General features: G+C 43.7%; 1 protein-coding gene across 1 annotated transcript in view; it reads right to left on the bottom strand.

Annotated features, from left to right (window-relative positions):
* Positions 1–916: 916 nt before the first annotated feature.
* LOC309392695 (uncharacterized protein) overlaps positions 917–22,544 on the bottom strand; it is a gene marked incomplete at both ends in the record, with an annotated part of 32,811 nt that continues 11,183 nt past the window's right edge. The window contains 5 exons of the mRNA XM_081954124.1: positions 917–1,843; positions 6,747–7,035; positions 7,472–7,652; positions 18,181–18,307; positions 21,919–22,118. Coding sequence (XP_081810250.1) covers positions 917–1,843; positions 6,747–7,035; positions 7,472–7,652; positions 18,181–18,307; positions 21,919–22,118 — 1,724 coding nt within the window. The remainder of the gene's footprint in view (positions 1,844–6,746; positions 7,036–7,471; positions 7,653–18,180; positions 18,308–21,918; positions 22,119–22,544) is intronic.

Raw genomic sequence — 22,544 nt, 5'->3', positions numbered from 1 at the left:
CTCTTAGCCGCGAGGGAGTGAGGACGGCTGGGTGCAGTTTGGCACCTCCCAGCTCCCCTCAGATCATCAAGGGGCCTTGCACGCCTGCTCGCTCACATGGCCTGCATGCTTCCAGCGGAAATGGAAAGTGCAGGGATCTTAAGTAGGGCGGGGGAGGCTGGAGCGGGAGGTTAAATAAACAAATTTGGCTTCGCTTCCTTGCGCGGCAAGAGAGAAAGGTGCCTGAGACGCTGCTGGGAGAATGTCCCCTTCGGGTTGTCCTTTAGCAGCCCCCTGCTGCCACCCCTTGCCTCTTAGCGCCCCCCTAAGTCACCCCACCGCTCCCCAGTACCACCCACTTTGGGAACCATTGGGCTAGATGGTGTCAGGCTCTCCTCCAAATTTATAAAGGTTGTCATGCCACAACATATAACTGTTGTGCTGTTGTTGCTCTAGCCCCACCTAGTGGCTGGGGGCAGATAAGCCTAACTATATGGACTGAAGCCAGACTCCATTTTCTGTCAGCCTTTGGAGAAGACGGAAGCAGCCATTGTGACCGAGACACCTGGTCATCCAGAGATGCCTCCGTCCCCCACACGGAGCATCGCTGGAGAGGTTCCAGCTGCTTCTTTCCTGGCTGTTAGTTAATGCTGCCTATCTCATATTTACATTTGATTTCCACTGTTTGCATCTCCTCAGTTTTACCTGCCCTCTTCTCCCAATAAAGCACCCAGATCCACGCCAGGCTCCCTTTCATTGTAGGAGAATAGGGGGGCTTAGCTGCATGTCCAGCTGCACACAGACCCACGTGCAATGGGGACGGAAGAAAGGTGGAATTCCACCAGGCTCATCACAAACCCACAAATACAGGGATTTATTTTAAAAAGAATACAGCATTTTCAAATTAGCAGTGCAAAATATAAAAACGCCATGGTATCTACTCTTTGGAACCATTAATTCCCTGAGTAATTAAATTGGCCAGATCTGTTGAGATGGTTCCCCTCCTTCTCCTCTGGATTCCTTCTCCAACGTATCTAAGATTAATGGATCCATATCGGGACCCCCATACCTGCCACGGCTGCAGCCTTGGAGACCCTGACATATTTTCTCCCTCCTTCCTTCTCCTCCTCAATCTAGAGCAATAGGCGGCATTCAAGGCCTGGGCCAGAGTCTTCAAGCGACTGTAATATTGAGAGTAATTTGGGATCTGGATCCTGTTCATTTTATCCTGGGTCTCCAGTGGGGCTTTCTGGGTGCATCTTCTCCGGCCTTTGAAATAAAATATGTTCTTTGAAAGAGAACAGTGGAAATAATGATCTTGAAACTTTTCCTCCACAAAGAAAAAGGGTTCAAAGGCAGAATCTTCTGGCCTTTTTTTCAACAGATAACAAAACTTCCAAATACTATGAATGTATTTGAGAAGTCTGCGCTTGTCTATTGGATACTCTGCAAAACTGGTGAGGATCCAGACTTTTCCTTCAATGGGCCCTGGCAGACGCATAAGTGTTAAATGGAAAGGAAGAATTCTGTTCCAAATGGAATCAAATTCTATGAAGTGAACAAAGACGTTGACTTGTCTCCACTTAGAGAGGGAATCCCTGAGGTATGCAGTATATCCAGTCTTTGAGAACAGTTGTGATATAACCACACAAATTCCATTCCTGACAAGCAGAAGAGGGAAAGTCCTCATGAAATTTTCTCCCTTCTCTGTGTCTGAAGCAAAGAGGCCAATCAGGGTCCATCTGAAATGGAGGAGCAGTTGGACAATTGCTGAGTACTGGATCCCTTCTTTGGGGAGCATCTGGTGGAAAAAGGGGAATCGACTTTTATCACTCAGAGCCTCTGAAGCTCTTGCAAAACTGATCTGAAAAAGGAATTGAAAGGATTAGAGCCATGATGGGGAACCTGTGGCATGCAGAGCATCCTCTCCTGGCATGCCAGCCGCCCCAGCCCAGCTCCACTAGCATCCACATGCAGATGCTCCTCCTGCTGGCCAGCTGGTTTTCAGGCCTATGTCGAGGGCCAGGGCGGGGGACTTGTGAGTATGCAGTGTGGGGGGACTCACATTGTGCAGCAAATTCTATCTGGCTCGAAGTGAGTGTAAATGGCCCCCCAGTGCTTCATTGCTTAGTTGGAGGCTTCCTTCAGCCTTCAAACAGTTGCAGGGAGGTGGGGGTTGCTTCGAGGTTGGTGATGGAGGCTTTCCAGGGCCAAAACAGAAAAATAACCCTGCACTTTCTGTGCCCAATTTGGGCCTGGAAAGCCTCCTGCACCAACCTGGAAGCAAAGAAAAAAGCCCCCGCAACTGTCTAAAGGCTGAAGGAAGCCTCCAACTGAGCGAGGAAGCACGGGGGGGGGGGGGAGAGAACCAGGCAATTCACACTCACTTTCAGCCTGCCTGGAGTTCGCTGTCAGGGCAGAAATGAGAGCCTGTCCTGTGGAGCCCACTGCCGCTTGGGCGAGAAGTACAATGACAGACAGAAGAGGAGAACAATGGAGAGGCTTTGCAGGAGCCGGCAGGGAACAGGTCAGGTGGGGCTGGCTGGCTGGTTGGGGAGGGAGGAATCATGGTGCTTAGGTACATAGCAAAAGTGAAATTTGATCACAAGACAAGGAAGGTTTCCCCTTTTGCATTGGAGCATCCATGAAGGGACAGGAAAGACCAAGAAAAAGAAGGAAAGAGAGAGCAAGGAAGCAAAAAGAAGGAAAGAGGGGAAGGAAGAATGAAGAGGGGAGGAAAAAGAAGGGAAGGGAGGAGATTATTAGGAGAGAGAGTGAGGGGGTGAGGTAAATCCTACCTTAGCACTTTATCACCAGCAGCCCTGCTGACTTTTACCATCCTCTTGTCCCCTCCTCCTGACCTCTCCTGGTGGTCTCCCAGCCTATCATTAAGGATGCTTTGGTTACAAAGCTAGGTCTCATAAGGAGAGGGAGTGGGCCTCCCTCTGACCCACATACATTGCCCTCCTGCACACACCATGGGCAACCAAGGAGAGTGAGCAAAGCAGCAATGGGAACACGCCTACCATGGCCTCCAAAGTCAACAACAATGGGTCCCTCTTTGAAATTGAGTTTGACACCCATGAACTACCAGATAACCTGAGTGCTGCATGTGCTGCTCTCAAACTTACAAAGTATGAGTCAAGATTAGAAAAATTATCAGCGTGCATTCAAGAGCAAACCCACATTAATCTAAAGCCTGCCAAATGCAAACATTTACCTTTAAATAAAAAAGGTGTTTGTATCATTGAAAGTGCTGTTATTGTGGGGGGGTTTTCAGAGAAAAGATGTTAATCACGTATGAGTTGTTTTTCTAAACTAAAATCTCATTATTCAATTCATTAAATTGCCACGTTGGAACTCCGAGATAAATAAGTGGATTTTGGATTGCAGTTTGGGCATTCGATTTCTAAAAGGTTGCCATCACTGGATTAGAGCATACACAGAGTGTAACCTAATTCAGCTTTTGTTAAATTGCTGTTGAGAGAAGCTCCATTGTAACCTAAAGTGCCAACTACATAGATAAAACCTCTAGGCGAATTCCCAAGCTTACCCTAGCAAAGAAACCTCTTGTGAAAAGTAAAATGTGGATTCTACCAAGTAGCCTTGCTTGTAACTTGAAATGTGTGTTCAGCATTCCCTAACAAAGCTCTGAGCTATACACCAGAAAATGTATTTCTTTTCCCTTCTAAAGTCAATTATTTTCAGAGCGCTGAGAAAAATCATGAAATTCGCATGATATCTTTATGTTTCTATAGCAGTGGCATTCTGTGCAAGCTGTGTGATGCCTATTCCTGTTTTTCTATCTCTGCCTGCTCTGTTAAGGTGTGAGACAAAAAGGTCGTCCAGTCTTTTGCTTTCTGCAGAAATAAAAGCTGATAATCCGTAGCCTCATCTTCAGAGTTTCATTGGACTTATCAGATTCTGAGTTGCATTCAAAAACCTTACACAATGAAGAATGCTGTGTTATATTTGGGGTCAGATCAAGTCCAAAATATTAGATTTTAATAAATCCAATCTTGTTCTCATGAAAGCATTAGAATAATTTGTTAATTAGACATTGTTTGAAATATTAACGGCAATATTGGCAACATTGTATAATAAAAGTAGAAAATAATAAATTAAAAAACTATAAACAATGTAAATCCTATTACTGTATTTCACCCCTACAATTTATTTCAATTAGGTTAAGATGTGCAAATGCCAACTGAATTATTCTATTCCAATAAAGGGCCTACTATAATTTTTGAGGATTGCTGCATATTTTAATGCTTCTACAGCCCAGATTCTTCGTGGAGGAATCTTTTTAGCTTCTTCTCCAGTTGTACAAGAAAAAGGGAGACCTCAGTTCCTAATACAATTTGTCAGTAGTAGAATCCAAGATTGGTCTTTTAATTGAAGTTTTCTCCGTTCTAACAGCCACAATTTTCAAAGTCTGTCAGTTTCCATAGATTAAATGCCAATATCCATATTTTCTGATTTTTGACGAAGCAAAAATTATGTAAATTCCCAAATCAGCTCTGAGGGGCAGCAGCTGGAGTCCTTTCATCCACCCCAAGATCGTCCTCGGAGGCTGTGATTGGGTTGGTTCTGCTGGTGGTTTCTCTCTGAAGCCCCAAACATCAGATTGATATAAGAACATGGGGGAAGCCTTGGCCTCATATACTTCAATAATTGGGGCTGAGGAAGCTGGAGAGCTATGAGGTTTTCTTTTAATCATCATTTTCACTCATGTCTTTGATCTAAGAGAAAACTACCCCAGGTAATGAAAGGTCTTACTTGCTCTATTGGCTGACCATCTATGGCTAGGATGTCATTTCCCAAAGACCATAACTTTTGAACTTGATTTATTAATTATCAGATAATTATTATGAAAAAAGAACCCAAGTCTTCCTCACAGAGTATATAATCCAATGTGTAAGTATGATAATATCACAGTGTAAATCAGCATGGTCCAATAGGTATTTAACATGCTAAACATATGTACCCATAACAGAACTTATAACAAAATAAAAGAGTTGGAAAGGATCTTTGAGGTCTTCTAGTCCAACCCCCTGTTCAAGAAGGAGACCCTATACCAGGAGTCCTCAAAAAATGTCCTGCTGGCCAGATACAGCCCACTGAAGACATTATTCTGGCCCACGTGGGATCACAAGGCTGCCACACCCAAATCTCCCCAGCCACCTGCCAGCCCCCACCCGCCAGCTGAGCTCAGGCCTTACCTTCACAAGCCCCATGGACTGAAACTGCAAAGTAAGACCAAAGTTTTTGGCCAGCAAAATGCTTCTGGGGGCCGAGGAGGCCAAAAACGGAATGCACGGAAGCACAAAGAGGGGAAAATGGTGCCCTCTGCCTCAGCTTCTTAACTTGGGCTAAGTGGCACATAGAGCCATGTCGCCTGGCACACATAGCCTTGCCCGTTGCTCTTCCGGGTTTCTTATGTGCATGTGTGCATGCTGATCAGCTGGTCTTTGTGCACATGGCAGTGCCAGAAACTGGAAGAGCTGGTCTTTATTTATTTATTTATTATCTATTTTTGGATCCTTCATAAGTCCTGGTAAGTCATTCCTATCTATACTGAATAACAAGTGTTCAAATATGCACCTTTCCCCTCCCCCTTGGTAAGCATAGATCCTTCTTCTCATGGCTCCATTGAGCCCAAACCTCCCTCTCAAACAAGGCCTTGGATCAGGGCAACAGTCTGAGCTCCATTTTGAGGGCAATACATTGTCTCCTTGTTTCTCTGTTTATTGAGTCAAATGCTGCACTAACATCTAGAAAGCATGCAAACCTTGTTTTTCCTCACTAACATAGATTAGGTATTTCAAGACAAATTTGTTGCCAATATTAGATAATAATCTATGCATTATTTCTTATAAAATCTATATAGCATTCGTCAGAGTTTTGGCAGTGTGACTAGTAGTATGTGATAAACCCAGGAACAATAACACAGCACACAGGGTCTTAAAACAATTAACAGTGGTTTATCTACAAACTATATACAGACATATACAAGCAGGAGGTAAATTCCCTTTCCATTCACTACAGACACAAGGAGAGAACTGAATACAGGCTGAGAGAGAGAAACACCCTCTAATGACCACCTATATATAGACTCCTCTTAAAACAGTAAATGAGTTGTGTGGACCCCACCAGAGTCTTAAAGAGGCAATACCACAGCTGCAATGAATCAGCCTCATTGCATCAGCCACATTGCATTAGCTTACTGATTACAGCTTACAACTTTACATCAGCTGGTAGCTATTAAATCCTCAGTAACTTGACACATTTAACTCTTCCTAAAAACTTCTGTTTCTTCTGCAAGGAATGCATTTTTCTCAAGTTTAACTAAGAGGATCATGGCATAAATTTTTAGCCACAATATCTGCTAGTCTATTTGGCCTATAATTTCTAGAGTCCATTTTATTCCACTTTTTAGATAGATAAAATGCTACTATTACCAACTTCAATCCGACTGGATATTATTTATATGTGGAAATGAAGATGCCAATAGAGGCCCCAACAATCAGGGATATATTTTGATCAGTTAAATAGTTGGTAGAATGTCTTCTCCGGGGAATGTATTGCTTGCATTTCAGGCCTTTTATGATTAATCTCAATATGAACATAAAGGGGTAAAATATTGACATTTTTGCTAATATGGAGAAAAGCAGCTCTTGAACTCCATGGAGAAGACATGATTGCATCTATTGCTCACCAACCACCCACCACCCCTCACTTTACCAGATGGAGAAAAACACACAAACCTGTGGGACTTTGTAGGTGCTTCCTAATGTTGACATTTGGATGGAGATGTCCCTTCTAGCTCCATCAATAAGAGCCATGAGGTTCTCCTTCCTTCCACAGCCGTAGTTGGGGACATTGGCTTCTCCAGTGGAGAGAATGTCCAGCAAGGCATCTGAACTACGGAAAGTGCTCATATAGTTGTCATGGAGGCTGTAGCCAAGTGTGAGATTGTGCAGGAACTGGGAATTCTTGTTGATCGTTTGAATGTTGAAAAGGATTTTTAAGCCATATGACAAACCATAAGAATCCCTATTGTAAAAAAAGTGTTAATATAATCAACAGCAAAAACAAGTACTTTTAAAATATATATAATCTTCCAGAAACCTATTGGAGCCTTAAGCCAACATTGATCCAGAAGCAACGATCAGTTATACAAATATGGAAATTGGCTGAGGTACGGCAACTACAACTGGTTCCACCACTACTTTAAATAAAATTCATTATTCGAGTGATAAATTAAGGATTGAAGTGAGAGAGGAAAATAATCTGCAGCCCTTTCAGCTTTTTTTCAGAACCCTTTTTGAGTCTCTTTCACAAAATCAGACAAGAGAGAAGCCGTGGAAATCAAAACCATTCAGGAAATTAGACATATCTCCCAATATAGGAATAAAGGAAAAATTAAAAAAACAGAAAAGGAAAGTGTTAGAATGGAGGGAGTGCAACTCCATCACCCTGAATAACTTACGGATCTTGGAAAACAAACTGAACAGAAGGAGCCACATTGAAAACCAACTTTATATGCAATCTTTTCTTTCCAGTGGTGAATATGCCAATGAGATGGTCTCCTGGACTGTAAAAGCTCTGTGGTTGTTTTCCATCCTGGTTCTCCAAACTCAACGGGCATTTTACTCTCAGCTTCCCAGAGACTGGATGGGACAAAAGCAGAAGCAGAAGCAGAAGCAGGAGGTCCATCATTCATGGGGTGAGTCAATCAATCTCCTTCCTGTTTCTAAAGAAGAATTAGAACAATTCAAAGGACTCTCACAAGGTGGAATATGATCCAGTGTCTTTCCTGATTGAAACACAGAGAAACAATCAGCTTCACCTGGAAAAGAGAGAGACGTACATTCAAGAGCACAGACCCTGCCTGTCCCAAAACTCCATATTTCTCTGCCCAAAGTCTCTCCTGGAGGATTCGGCCAAAGAGCAGAGCTGAAACTTTTATCATAATTCTCCCTCTCAGGAGGGATCCCTGGATAATTCAACCAGTTCTTGGACTCAAAGGTTGTTGGGAAATTCTCTGGAGGGAAATCAAAGGGAAATAATCCCCATGTGATTCATAATAACAGGGGCACAGATGGAATTAAATCCATCATCTAGAATTGAGAGTTTTGGGATCTCCATGCTTGAAACTGGTCCCAGAGGGAATACACAGCACCTGTGGCTGAAGACAAAAAGAAATGTGACATTTGTTGGCATTGTGGTTAAGGAGAAAATCCCAGAGGCCAGTTAATGCCAGACCAGAGCATGAAAATAGACCTAAAATAGCTGCCTGCTGCGTTGGAGCCAAAATTTACTTTATTTTGAAAGCAAATGCTCAAAGGCACCACACAAAAGGGCTGATGAAATTGTGTGGCCAGACTCCAAGAACAAAATAAACTTTAGTGAAAAAGTAGTTACCAGAAGTTTGCAGAGTTAAAAAAAAATCACACACACACATACAAACAGAGGTTAGGAAAAAACCAAGTGAAAGAGATGGAGAAATCAAGGCTGCCCCTCACCCCACATTAGGAGGGGAGGGGTGAAGGGGAGCTCTTGCAGGGATGCCAGTCTCTGCCTGGCTGAGTGGGGAGCCCCACTTAGGAGGAAGAAGCTGGGGAGCCTTGTGTTGGGGAAGGGAAGCCATTCTGCAAAATCCCCATCCAGGTTCCATCTTCTGAGTCTCGAGAAGGGGGGGACCATATCCCATGTTGCACGGCCACCTCTTTCTATGTATGGGGCACCCAGGGGAAAGCAAAGCCCAGACCCACGGAGAAAGCCCAGGATGGCCAGGAAGGAGGAGGGGATGTGGGGCATTCCTGGGATGAGACCAACCTGGTTTATGGATCCCAGGGTTGAATGTTGGGGCTCCGTGTCTTTCCAGGAGAAGCTCCTATAGGGGAGAAGCCATGCAGGGCTGGGTCTTCCAAGGGGGATCCGGGGTTGTCTGGGAGGAAAAGGCAGCCAGCCTCACTCTGGAGGGGACCTTCTGTGACTCTGAGGAAGATGGGGGTCCCTGTGGCCCCTGCAGAGCCCCCACACCCCGCAGCTGAGGAGACCCTCTTCATTGCAGCCTTTTCTGGGGAGGGAGCTTAAGCCCCCCCCCTCCCTCTGCAATTCCGGGAGGTTTTGCCTTTTTCTCATCATCCCCAAAGCTCTGAATGTTGCTCTTTATTTGACCCCCCCCCCTTTGGCTTGGCTTCTTCAGCCTCTTCTCCATTAGGCTGAGGGCAGGGAAGCTCCCAGGCAACCCCTCTTCCCCTCTCCCCCCATTTGATTGGCTACAGGGTTGTCATGATGAAGGGGGCGGGCCAGGAATAGAGGCAACCACTAAAGAGAGGGAGGGCGGGATTTTTGTCTTCCTTGACAACCTGAGGATTTGAATGCGAAATCTGCTTTCTTTTAGGAAACCCTGCTCAGATGAAGCTCAGAATTAGAGGGAGGGAAGGGTCAGAGGAAACGAAGGGATATTTTAAAATATATTTTAAAAACCAAGTAAAATGTAGTCTTTGACAGAAGAAAAATAAAAAGTGAACACCAAACAATGAAAAAATGATCAAACTCAGTAGAAAAAGTTGTTTAGCTCCCTAGAGTGTGATCCACGAGATATACAGCAATTAAAAGCATAGAATGATAAAAATCCAGCCTTAAGCAAATCTATTGGAGACGCAAGGCAGAAAGATGGGAAGATGAAGGGAAATTGGACGTTAAAGAAAACAGTGTCGCCAAAGAGCTTATAGAAAATAGCTAAACTAGATATAGTGTTAACATTACTTTCTGCTCTGGTTGAAAGAATTTAGAATTTCTCTTTAATTTTAAAAAAATGTGTAAGCTTTCCTATTTGTGAAATAAAAATATTTCCCCAGCCATTGAAGGGAGAGGTAAATTCCCAGATCAAAATCAAGCTTCTAGTGCTTTGTGAGTATGGAGTCTGGTATGTCATTAATGTGGGATGGGTGGCTCTATAAATCATTTAAAATAAAGAGATTTCTGGGACTGGAGCCGAAAGTCCACAATCTCCAACTGCCTCTTCAGCCCAGACTGACCTCACATTGATCTGAACTGATTCAGTTGTGTCATACGAATGGGCCTCCTTCTCCTTTTCTTATCCTGGATTATGATGGATGGTTAGGAGGAGCCATTTTGCGGGCTTGCCTTCCTGCTCAGGGTGGGCTACTCATAATGAAGACAACACACAAGCATTTCCTCGAGGTGTGAGTGAGCCCAGAGCGTGTTCTGACCCCCTCTTTTATTAACAGCGTATAAGGAAACAAAAGCATTCTATCATTGGTTACATATAGCATTTAGCCTAATATGGTTATATTTAGCTCTACCTGCTTAAGCAGTGTTTTCAAATATGAGTATCTTAACGGCTTGAACCACGTGTTTCCTAGCTGCCTCAGCCTGGAAAGTCCCTGTTAAGATGGTTTCGATATTGCTTTGCCTTTGCAAGCACAGCTTTCTAAATTGGGCCCTCCCAGTGGGCATCCAGCTCAACCCGCGTTCAATACTCAATTTATTTCAGTCCCAAATTCCATATATGTGTTCCAATCAGGAAAACTGATCTGCACATATACCATGGCGACCTCGTTCCCACATCTCCTCTGTTTTTGTTTTATTAGAAGCGATCCTCTTGTTCAGAGTCACTGCCTGAAGTACAAGGATCCTTGAAGGAGGGGATGCTGCCAGAGGCTTGGTCAGACATGTCTTTGTTCTCATCCTCACTGTTTAAGGTGAGGGGAACTTTTGCAGACACCTCATCTTCCTGAGGCAGGATTTGATAGGAGCCATGAGTGTGTAGCAACGCATAAACTTGTGCCGTTGCCTTTTTTTCAGCTAACAATGACAAACTATTGGAGATAGTACGAACAAAGATTGGCAAAACACAGGGTAATATTATGCAGCCTAAAGCAATCATTCCCACTAGAGCGACTACAGCTTGCAAGCCAGGCAATTTTGGCCACCATCCACTAAAGGCATCAGAGAGGTCCATCCCCTTCCATGTTTGCACGGATTGTTGGAGACCATGGTTCGCATTCTCAGGGCAGGTGCCAGGCAGTGGGAGGATTTTTGTGCAGGGTCTGTAATTCCCGAGAGCTTCCTTGTGGCAGAATTATTCCGTTTGATGCACAATTCCGCAGGAAATGAGATAAAAAGTGTCACTGAGTAAGTTTTGTTCATAGTGTGATGGTTTGTAAAGTCATCTTCTTACAAAGGGCCAGAAAAGGGGCTATGATCAGGAGAGGGATATCCCTGCAGTTGTCTATACAAGGCATAAACCTGACCCTGGGGCAACGTGAGAGGTGGTTTTGGGATTAAACATGTAAAAAGCAAATTTTCCATATATACACTTCAGACAAACAAAAGGCATCAGTTTGTGTGATGTTTGCAAGCTGTACCCATAAGTCTTGTTTCATGTGTTGTTCAAGCGAATGTCTGGGTGATATGACAGCTGCTGATGCCAAAGTACAGTTATTATCAATCAAGCACAAACAAATTCTCAGGTGCGCTTCGGTGGTTAAATTCTTCACATCACCCCATGTCACTGGATGACTGGCATGACGGGATCGGGTTGATGTAGAGTCGCCGTTGCCATCTCTGGGATAGGATTCAGGGGTTGGTGGCACGACATCTTTGGCTGGACCCTGTAGATGTAAACACAGCAGCCTAGCCCCACCCCCAAGTAATTAAAGTAATCGGTCCTAACCATGTTTTGTCTGGTAATGCTGTAAATATACCAGAAGAAGAGGCAAACTTGTTTTTTGTTGAAAATGCCTCTGATAAGCGGTCGAATTAGAAATTGAAAAATTCAATTGATTCAAAGTAAATAAACAAGGATTGAGTTTGTTTTGCATGGCTGGGAGGCCGAGGCATTTTTCCTCTTTTGATTTATTCAGGGCATGTTTGTGAGTCTAATTAGCTCACTCCGCAATTCCCTGGCCATGAGAACTGCAGGGCAAGCCAATTTTGTGTGTGTTGGACCACTTGTCACAAAAGTCTGCAAAGGCAGTACTGATGTAAGCAGGGCCATTGTCTGTTTTGAGTTCCTTTGGGCGTCCCAAGGTTGCAAAGGTACGAATGCAGTGGTTGATCACATGTTTGGTGGCCTCACCCCTTTGCGGGGTGCCATAATAAATCCTGAGTAAATATCCATGGAAACGTGCAAATATTTCCACGGAGCAAAGGAAAGGTATAGAATCATCCATTTGCCAGATTTCACAAGTCCTCACATATTTATCCTCATGTTCCGTCCTCAAAAACATATCTCTGACTTCCTCTCACTATCTGAAATCCTCTCTTCCAATGACCTCTCCATCTGCTACTGTCCTTAGCAACCTGCTTTTTTCTTCCTCTGTCTCTGCAACATCCATTACCTTCCAATAAACAAAGCACATATCATTCCTTTTCCCACTTCCATCCTGACTTCCAAATCAGGCCAAATACTTGCTACCACATTCTCTTCCCATCTATAAGCAAAGTAACCCTTTTCAGCACCAATATCTGATCGTCCTTCTAAATTTCCTTGTAAACTGAGCTGGATTCAAACAAAAATGTTACTCACTCTCTCTGACAACATATTGTAATTTCTAAGTCATCTCTGTAAGAATTCCTAAGAGGGCAGCAACTAGCGCTGCCGACAGACAAACAAACAAACAAACAAACAACAAACCAACAAACAAATAAACAAACGTGCCATCTGTTAAGTATGCAAAGTGCACGCAAACATAAAAACATAAAAGAGAAAAAAAACAGCTTCAAAAATAAAACAAACAATCTAAATAAGGTAATTTGAGTCAATACTCTGAAATATAATTGGGTATGAGAATATCAAAAATTTCCAGAAAGCAAAGTTGCAGTAAAACTGCAAATGCAGGCATCTAATATCACCCTTTACCCCGCCTTTCTCAGGCTGATACGTCAGGGAGAGAAAAGAAAAAAAATGGTGAAAAGAACACAGCCCCCCTCCTCCTGCCTTCTCACCAGGGAAAAAGAGGGGGGTGAGAGGAAAGGAAAAAAAATTGTTGTTAAAATGACAGGCTCCCTTTTCTGGGAAGACAGGGAGAAAAAATAGAGACACATAAATCATTTTGTATTTTTGAAAGCCATTCCATACGATGATATACTAGGGTTTTGATCCCTGATGAAAGAGAGGGCGAGATGTTACAGACATGCCCCTCCTTGGATTTTTACACTCTCTTTTAAAATAACACGTTCCTTGAGGTTTCCTGTCTTGTAATAAAGCAGTTACTAGGAGCGCAAGCCATTGCAGAATCGTACGGGGGAGGTGTTGCTTCTGCAGGCATCTGATTATTAAATTTATAATGAATCATTAGACATTCCATGACTACGCGCCACGCAGTCAAAATTTGAACTGGGACTCTAGGAGCCGCATGGAAATATTCCCCCAATTTTGTCCAAGTCGAAATTTTCAGACTCCCCTTTTCAGGGTATGATGGACTTTGTTGCCAAATGTAAGACAGAAGGCCAATTAACTCCTTTTTTTTTCAAACGAGGGAGAGATTTCCCTCCATTTGAGGCAATTTTAGTGGAGGATTCAGTTAGTTCCCCCAGCTCCTGCAAATGCGCTGTTTGCTGCCGGGAGAGCTTCCCGCCCATATTCACGAAAGATTTTGTCGTTTTTCAGACGAGTCGAATGTGCATGGCCACCTCTCCGGCCAATGGGCATGGGCGGTCCGAAACGTATCTCTGTCATGGAGATCATGTCGGGGTCATCAGTTGCGGGATTGCCAACCCGCAAAGGGTGGGCTACTCATAATGAAGACAACACACAAGCATTTCCTCGAGGTGTGAGTGAGCCCAGAGCGTGTTCTGACCCCCTCTTTTATTAACAGCGTATAAGGAAACAAAAGCATTCTATCATTGGTTACATATAGCATTTAGCCTAATATGGTTATATTTAGCTCTACCTGCTTAAGCGGTGTTTTCAAATATGAGTATCTTAACGGCTTGAACCACGTGTTTCCTAGCTGCCTCAGCCTGGAAAGTCCCTGTTAAGATGGTTTCGATATTGCTTTGCCTTTGCAAGCACAGCTTTCTAAATTGGGCCCTCCCAGTGGGCATCCAGCTCAACCCGCGTTCAATACTCAATTTATTTCAGTCCCAAATTCCATATATGTGTTCCAATCAGGAAAACTGATCTGCACATATACCATGGCGACCTCGTTCCCACACCATTTGTCCGTTCCAGAGCAAAATCGAGAGCAAGGCCATTTTTGCGTGTGCCGGGACACGGCTGAAATGCTTCTATCGACACGCTCACATAATGTGTGTCCCAGGGGTGAGCTGCCCATTCTCAGAGTGGCTGGCATGGCAAGTTGGGTCAACTGTAAAACCCTCATTTATCCACAAACGAAGAGCGGAAGTTTTTCCCAATCGCTTCTTCTTCCAAGGCCTTTTATGGGTTTTATCCATTTCACACCCCCATTTTCAGTGGAGGCAAACCCCCTGCACAGCCTCCCAGAGAAAGGCCTGGGCTGCAGCCATCTCCCCTCTTTTGGTAGCAATGACTACGAGGCCCATTGTTTAAACCATGACATGAATTCCAGAGGCTTTGCTTTCAAATACTAACTGCCATTTCTTTAAAAAAGACATAATAATAAGGGCATCTGGGGCAGGGGATTAAATGGGTAGAAAACATGATAAGCCCACAGCTTCCTCCTCCTGCTGGATCTTTACTGACCAACAGAGAGTCCCCCAAACTCCCAGGTAGAAGTTTCTTTCTCAACCTGTAGAAAAGAAAGATCTCCCCACAAAGGACTCTATAACTATTGAGACTTACAGTCCCTCTGGGGAGGGGAAGGGAGGGCAGCGCTCTGGCTAAATGAGGGTGGCGGGGGGGGGGGGCAAGTGGGAGCTGTCCTAGGGGGCGAGTTCTGGAACTGCCGGGCAGAGCGAAGGGAAAGGAGGAGCTGGGATTCTGGCAGCCTAGGGGGGGGGGGGAGTAAAGGAGGGCCCCTCTTATTCTCTGGGGGAAGAAAGAGGGAGGATTGAATACTGCTGGGATTAAAAAGAAGCCCCAAGGGACCACGGTCGATCAGTCACGGCCACTCAGGAGCCTCCACGGTGCCCGGAGACTGGGAAGGTCTGGAGGGGGAGGAAGCGGCTCCACCTCAACCCGAAGAAAAGGGAAGTTTCAGCCCACCTGGATTTTCTCTTGCCATTTTTATATATCCCCCAAGTCAGAAGAAACCCCTCCTTTTCTGGGTGTGGCTGTCTGTGGTTGGGGGAGTGAAGAAGGGCCAGGCTGTTTCCCTCACTTCCCCCCCCCCCCGCCTGCTCCTTCCAAGGATACAGAAGACGGGGCAGGGTGTGTGTGTGAGAGAGCTGATGGGCCTCAGGGCAATTGCCGCTGAGAAAGTCAGGTGGAAAGGGGGCTTTTTTCTCCAATTTGCCCTCGGCTGCCCCTCCAGGGGCTTTTCAGAAGGCAGCTGCCAGCAGAAGGAGCGCCTGGTCCGACCAAGACCGGGGAAGCGATTAAGGGTGTGTTTCTGTTGGCGGGGGGGGGGAGGATTGAGGGAGCTCAAATCTGCAGCTGATGAAAAACTCCAGGTGATGCTGCTGCTCTTGTAGCTTTACCTGGACGCAGGCATGAATAGGGCGGGATGCTGACACCTTCAACGCCCACCCAAGAGAAGAGTCGCTTCCCTCCCCCCCCAGCCTCCAAATTGGCTGGGAGGGAAGAGGTGCAGGGAGCCCCCGCAGTTGGGCTGGGAAGAAGACTCCTGAGTTCCAGTCCCACCTTAGTTCTTATTGAATGGGGGTGTGAAGAACAGCTTCCATAGGTGCCTCTTCCTAGAAACCTCAAAGTCCCCTCCCACAACCCTTATTCATCCCACAGCTTCTTCCTGAACCTTCCCCCCCTCTCTCTCACACACCCACACATACGTTTAGCTGTAGGAACAAGTGCCCGAATTAATTTTTATAAGGTGTCACATTCAGTAGCTGTTGCCCAACAATAAATTCCTCTGAATGACTTTCACAGATTTCTCTTTAGTAAAATCTATTGAGCTGAAAGGGAAGGAAGAATTCCAATCATTCAACAATTTCCCATTTCGAAACATATAGATATGATTGTCTTTGACTCCTGCATACTATCTAAATGGAAAGAATATCTCCTTTCAAATAACAGAAATATTAACAATTCTTCCAAAATCATAATAGTGTTGTGTCTCATGCTTTTATAGTTGTTCTGGCTGTGAGATGCTCCTTTGTGTTCAGGTCTGGCCTCAGAAGGATAATGTAGCACTTGGGGATGAAGATGCAGACCAGCAGACCAGCACTGGAGGCCAGGATGGAGAAGACCTGCACAGCCATCATGTATTTCCCTTTGGAGCTCAGGTAGGTGGGCACAAAAGTCACCCAGACACTGCAGAAGACCAGCATGCTGAAGGTGATCAGCTTGGCTTCGTTGAAGGCCCCAGGCAGATTCCTGGCCAGAAAAGCCACCGTGAAGCAGATGGCAGCCAGGAAGCCCATGTAGCTGAGGGTGACATAGAACATGACAACAGCCCCTTCGTTGCATTGCAGGATGATCTCTCCAGGCTGGGAGTGGAGGTCAGAGTCAGGGAAGGGGGGAGAAACTCCCAGCCAGATGGAGCAGATGATAATTTGGACAGCAGAAGAAGAGAGGATGATGGAGTTGGCCAAGCTCTTCCCCAACCATCTCTTCACTCGGTTTCCTGGTTTTGTAGCCAGGAAAGCCAGCACCACCGTGATGGTTTTGGCCAAGAGAGAAGAAACAGCAACTGAGAAGATGATGCTGAAAACCATTTGTCGGAGAAGGCAGGTGGCTTTCCTTGGTTGACCAATGAAGAGAAAAGGAGACAAGAAGCAAAGCAGGAGGGAGACCAGGAGGATGTAGGAGAGGTCCCTGTTGTTGGCTTTGACAAGGGGAGTTTCTCGGTATTTAATGAAGATGATTAAGACAAGGCCTGTAGTTAGGAACAAGAGTAGGGCAAAAGAGACCAGGATGATTCCCAAATGTTCTTCATAAGACAGGAAGGCTATAACTTTGGGGAAAAGTCCCTTTTGGGAGAGGGGGCTGTCTACAAATATGAATAATAAATAAATAAAATAAATAAATAAAAATTGGACTCTTTTCTTATTTGGATATTTATCATCTGGACACTTGGTGCATTTTTCCGCATCTGAGAAACCAAAAAGCAACTTTCTTTAATATTCTGTCATTTCTGCCCAACTTACAAGAAATACCTTCTTTGGATAACAGCTGATGCCACTGGCATTTTCTAAGAAGTATTTCTTCGCTATTTCATTAAAAAGAGCATAAGGATATAATTTTCTTTTTTAAAAATGTAGTTAAGTATATTAAGCTGAGGAAAATTATAGGATGTTAATGTGTAGAATCTTCATAGGAACTTACATTATTAGAGGTTAATAATGAATCATACAATCTTTTTAGGCAAGCATCTTGAGTCCTGCCACATGACAGTTAATATACTGGACTTCGAGGATACGTACAGTATCCTGTAACATCTGGAAGCAACTTGGAATTAAGAAAAAACTTGCTAACAGTGAGAACCATTAACCAGTGGAACAGCTGGCCTTCAGAAGTTGTGGGTTCTTCAACATTGGAGGTTTTTAAGAAGAGACTGGACAGTCACTTGTCTGAAATGGTATCAGGTCTCCTGCTTGAGCAGGGGGTGAACTAGAAGACCTCCAGGGTACCTTAAAGCTCTACTCTGATTTATTGATCTACATGACTGGCAGACTATTTGTGTAATGAGTTTCCCCCATAAATATCCACAGCACCACATTATGGACCAGTGACACCTTTTCAGTGATCCTCAAAGGGAGGATCCAATATACAGTGAATTGCAAGGTCTTTCAGAAGGTGGATCTAAAACAATTCATCAAGTTTCAAAGAACTCAGATCTTCCTAGAAAGGTGAACTTAGCAGCACATGTACAAACTAAAAAGCAGAAGAGATATTTCCTATGCTGTTAGTAAAGCTTGCCCAATCTGCCATCACTTCCTCCCATCTCTTCCTAGCCCCTCCTTCAAAGTCTTTTTGATTTACTTCTTTTTAGATAAATAATTGTGCAGGTGATAAATAAAAATAATTAAAAACATCTGTCTTTTAACTTAAACTTTCATGAAAATATTCTGGATGGATCCAGTTCCACAAAGCCTCTCATTTTCCTCAGTGTGACCTACCTTCCTGAGTGGAGAAGGTCCCCTCCGGACAAGGAACGCAGTTGTAGCAGCAAACTGGATCTCCTTCTCGAGCCCTCTTGACAAATCCAGGCTCACAATTTTCCGCACAGTTGGACTCAGGCGGGGACTGAGCAGAAAAAATAGAGATGCCAAATAAATTACATTAGGACTCTCCGTCCATGGAAAATGGAGGGAGAAATGGATGGAGACAAGTAGCCTCTGGTCTTCACTGAGGTAAATATGAAATCTCTGACTACTTCTAAACAGATGCAGGATAGGATAACAACTGGCATATTCTTCATTTAGTTCCTCCCTTTTGCTTTTGGAACTTAACATTGTAATAAGGTATTTTCTATTTAATAAAATCTGGAGGGATGGAATTGAAAAAAGATTTAAGTATGAAGATATATTCACATTAAAACAGAATGAAGTTTACCGTAAAAAAATTAGGAAACTTTTATTCCATTATTTTTTTTAATATACAATAAAACTGATGAAGAAACAAACCTCTGACCAGTAAGATCTTGAAAGGTTTCCATAAAACATGGCAAAACCCCTCCACTTAGGTCCCATCTGTTGAAGAACTTCCATTAGATGATACCAACTGGCATGGGAGGCCAACCACCCTGGAGACTGTAGGCTTTGCCCACTTGAAATGGGACCTCAGGCTTTGGGAAACAGAGAAGAGACACCAAAGTTTCTCTCACCTTATTGAGCAACTTTAGCTGTGAAAGAGCATTTTGTCTGATAGTAAGTCTTTGTCTTTCAAAATATGCCAGAATCTGTTCCCTGGCATCCTCCTTGGAAAGAACCAAGAAGCCCCAAATGGCCAGATCTGCTGTTATCTCTCCATTTTGGTCCAAGTAGAGTTTCCTCTGAGAAATATTCCAAAATTCATTCTTCTCCAGAAAGGGATGAAACTAGAATGGGAAGATCCAGGAATTTGAAAGCAGAAACCTTTGTTTCTTATCCCATATTGAATCTTTATTCTACAATTGATTAATCTCCAAATATGGTTAAATAGGATACAAATACTGCCACTCTTCAAAAGTGAATAAAAAAAATTGAGAAAAAATTATCAATCATATGCTAATAAAACATAGATGATATAATTGACACAATTGTTCAATTACAGGGAACATTTTCCAAAAAAATAAATAAACAGAGAAAAAAAGAGATGATCCATCAACTCTTTGAAAACAACAGGTAGATTCCCGGAAAGAATGGGTTGATCAAGAAGAAAGTTGCCAGGCTAATCTTCTCCTTGGTAATCCTGATAGAAAACACCTCCAGATGTGCTAATTCTACTTGATTGTAATTTGACATTAACAACATTTTGCAAATTTGAAAGAATAAATCTCCCACTAACTATTTTCTCATCCTGAAAAGTTAGCCAGGATCCTTTCTGAGTTTCTTTCTCTCCCATTATGCAGCTGCAGGATTCTCCCCTCTTATCTGATCCTTCTCTAGGCAGCCTCTCTTTTGCGATCTTAGAGTAAGCTAATTTGATGTGATTTAAAGAATATAAAGTCTTTCAACTTACAAGCCTTATTTGAAACTTCATTTAAACAGTTTAATAAAATAACAATGGTTTTAAATCAACTTAAAGGCGATAAAGGGAAGGAAGAAACAATTGTTGAATCGGATGGATTGGATGGATGGACTGGAGCTTAATTTGCTGCTGGCATCCCTGGAGAAGGAGTCTGGTTTGAAGGCAGGCTGCTTGGAGATGGCTGGAGAGGCCATGGACCCTGAAGACTCAAAGTGGACAGAACGGAGGACTGATGAAATGGATTCTTTCAAGAAGATTGAGGGAGATTGGGGGATGGAGTTGTCATATTTAAATGGAAAAGAAGTCTTAAGAGCCATTGTTTTTCCATTTACAGGAGGTCCTATGACTTTGGGGAAGGGAAAGCAGTTGTTGGGAAAGATCCTAATTAAAATTTTAAGGCAATGTATTATTATTAAGAATCAACCAAAGATGTTTAACCCTGGACAGATTCTGGATGGATCAGAGATAATGATTGTGGTGGTCTGTAGTAGATAAGAAGCGCCTATAAATATTCTGTGAGTTAAATACAATAGCAGATTACACAGACATTTGAAGTTTTGAAATTTAATTTTATTGTTGGATTGCCTGTTAACTTCATTTTTTATATACAGCAGATAGATGACAAGTCAAGTAGTTGTAAATAGGCGTATAGTTTATAATCGTGGGCCTATTTTCTCTCTCTCTCTCTCTCTCTCTCTCTCTCTCTCTCTCTCTCTCTCTCTCTCTCTCTCTCACACACACACACACACACACACACACACACACACACACACACACACACACACAATATAATTTACACCCTCTGTTGGGCTTTGAATTTGAGCTTGTATTCTGATTGGTTGTCAGACTCGCATGGGGCCAATCATGGTTAACTTTGTAGGTTGTCTTTTGAGTCCCAGTCCTGGTTGAATCTTCCTGGTTGATGATGTAATGAAGAGGGTTTGGGCCAATTCCTATTATGGCTGGGGGCTAATCCTACCTTTGTTGGACATTGACTGAGGGTATTTGCTTATGAACAGATCTAGCCATCTCTTTATCTGTTAAGTGCTGATATCTGCTGTGGGTGATTGAGGAGGGTGGGGCCTATTAAAAGGGACCCTGCTTCCTGCCTAAAAAAACATGTTTCTCCATTTCCCAACTCAAGGACCAGGTCCCCTTGCAGCAGAGGTGGGATTCAGCAGGTTCAGACCAGTTCTGGAGAAGCAGTAGCGGAAATTTTGAGTAGTTCGGAAAACTGGAAAATACCACCTCTGACTGGCCCCACTCCCATCTATTCTCTGCCTGCCGAGTCCCACCTGATTGGGAGGGAATGGGGATTTTGCAATATCTTTCCCCTGCCATGCCCACCAAGCCACACCCATAGAATCAGTAGTAAAAAAAACCACGGCCTTGCAGGGACCAAGCTTGGAGGCGAATTTGCACAAACTCTGCGTGAACTTCAGGGAAGGATAATGAAGCCAAGGAAGAGCTCAAAGGAGTTGCTCTTAGCCTTGAGGAAAGACAAGAAGGAGAAGAGCTGAAAATTAGGAGGAGTCTGGGAGCCCCTTTTCCAACTGACACAATCTCTCCGTTGGAGAAGGGAGGATACAGCCCTCTTCCAATTACTGACACACATTACATACAAGCCTAAAATCTGCTCACTATTATTCCAGAGTGTTAGACATGGAAAAAAGAATTGTTAGAAGAGGAGATTTTAGCTGAATGAGAGAAAAAAAATATGATAAAAGGATGAGGTTCCAGCTGCTTCTTTGCTGGCTGTTAGTTAATGCTGCCTATCTCGTCTTTCTATTTAATTTCCACTCTTTGCATCTCCTCAGTTCCACCTGCCCTCTTCTCCCAATAAAGCATCCAGATCCACGCCAGGCTCCCTTTCATTGGAGGAGAATAGGGGGGCTTAGCTGCCTGTCCAGCTGCACACAGTCCCACCTGCAATGGGGACGGAAGGAAGGTGGAATTCCACCAGGCTCATCACAAACCCACAAATACGGGAATTTATTTTAAAAAGAATACAGCATTTTCCAATTAGCAGTGCTAAATATAAAAATGGCATGGTATCTACTCTTTGGAACCATTAATTCCCTGAGTAATTAAATTGGCCAGATCCGTTGAGATGGTTTCCCTCCTTCTCCTCTGGATTCCTTCTCCAAAGGATCCAGGATTAATGGATCCATATCAGGACACCATACCTGCCACGGCTGCAGCCTTGGATACCCCAAACTCTCTTCTTTCTTCTCCTTTCTCCTCCTCGATCTGGAAGAATAGGCAACATTCAAGGCCTGGGCCAGAGTCTTGGTGATACTATAATGTTGGTATTTATTTGTGACCCGGATCCTGTCCCTTTTCCTCTGGGTCTCCAGTGGGGCTTTCTGGGTGCATCTTCTCCGGCCTTTGACAGAAAAGACATGCTTTGAAAGAGAACAGCGAAGATAAAGATCTTGAAACTGAGGTTCCAGAAAGAAATAGGGTTCAAAGGCATCATCATTTGGTCTTTCTTTTGCCATATAAGCAAAGTTCCAAATACTATGGATGTATTTCAAAAGTCTGTGCTTGTTTTTTTTATAGTCTTCAAAATTTGTGAGGATCCAGACTTTCCCTTCAATGGGTCCTGGCAGACGCATAAGTGTTAAATGGAAAGGAAGAATTCTGTCCCAAATGGACACATATTCTATGAAGTGAACAAAGACGTTGACTTGTCTCCACTTGGAGAGGGAATCCCTGAGGTATGTAGTATATCCACGTGTTGAGAATCGTTGTGATATAACAAAGCAAATTCCATTTCTAACAAGCATAGGAGGGAAAGTCCTCATGAAAT

Source organism: Natrix helvetica (assembly GCF_964273705.1).
Source record: "Natrix helvetica genome assembly, chromosome: 5".
NCBI lineage: Eukaryota > Metazoa > Chordata > Lepidosauria > Squamata > Natricidae > Natrix > Natrix helvetica.
The sequence above is the reverse complement of the archived record's forward strand: the minus strand, read 5'-3'. Positions and strand labels throughout refer to the sequence as shown.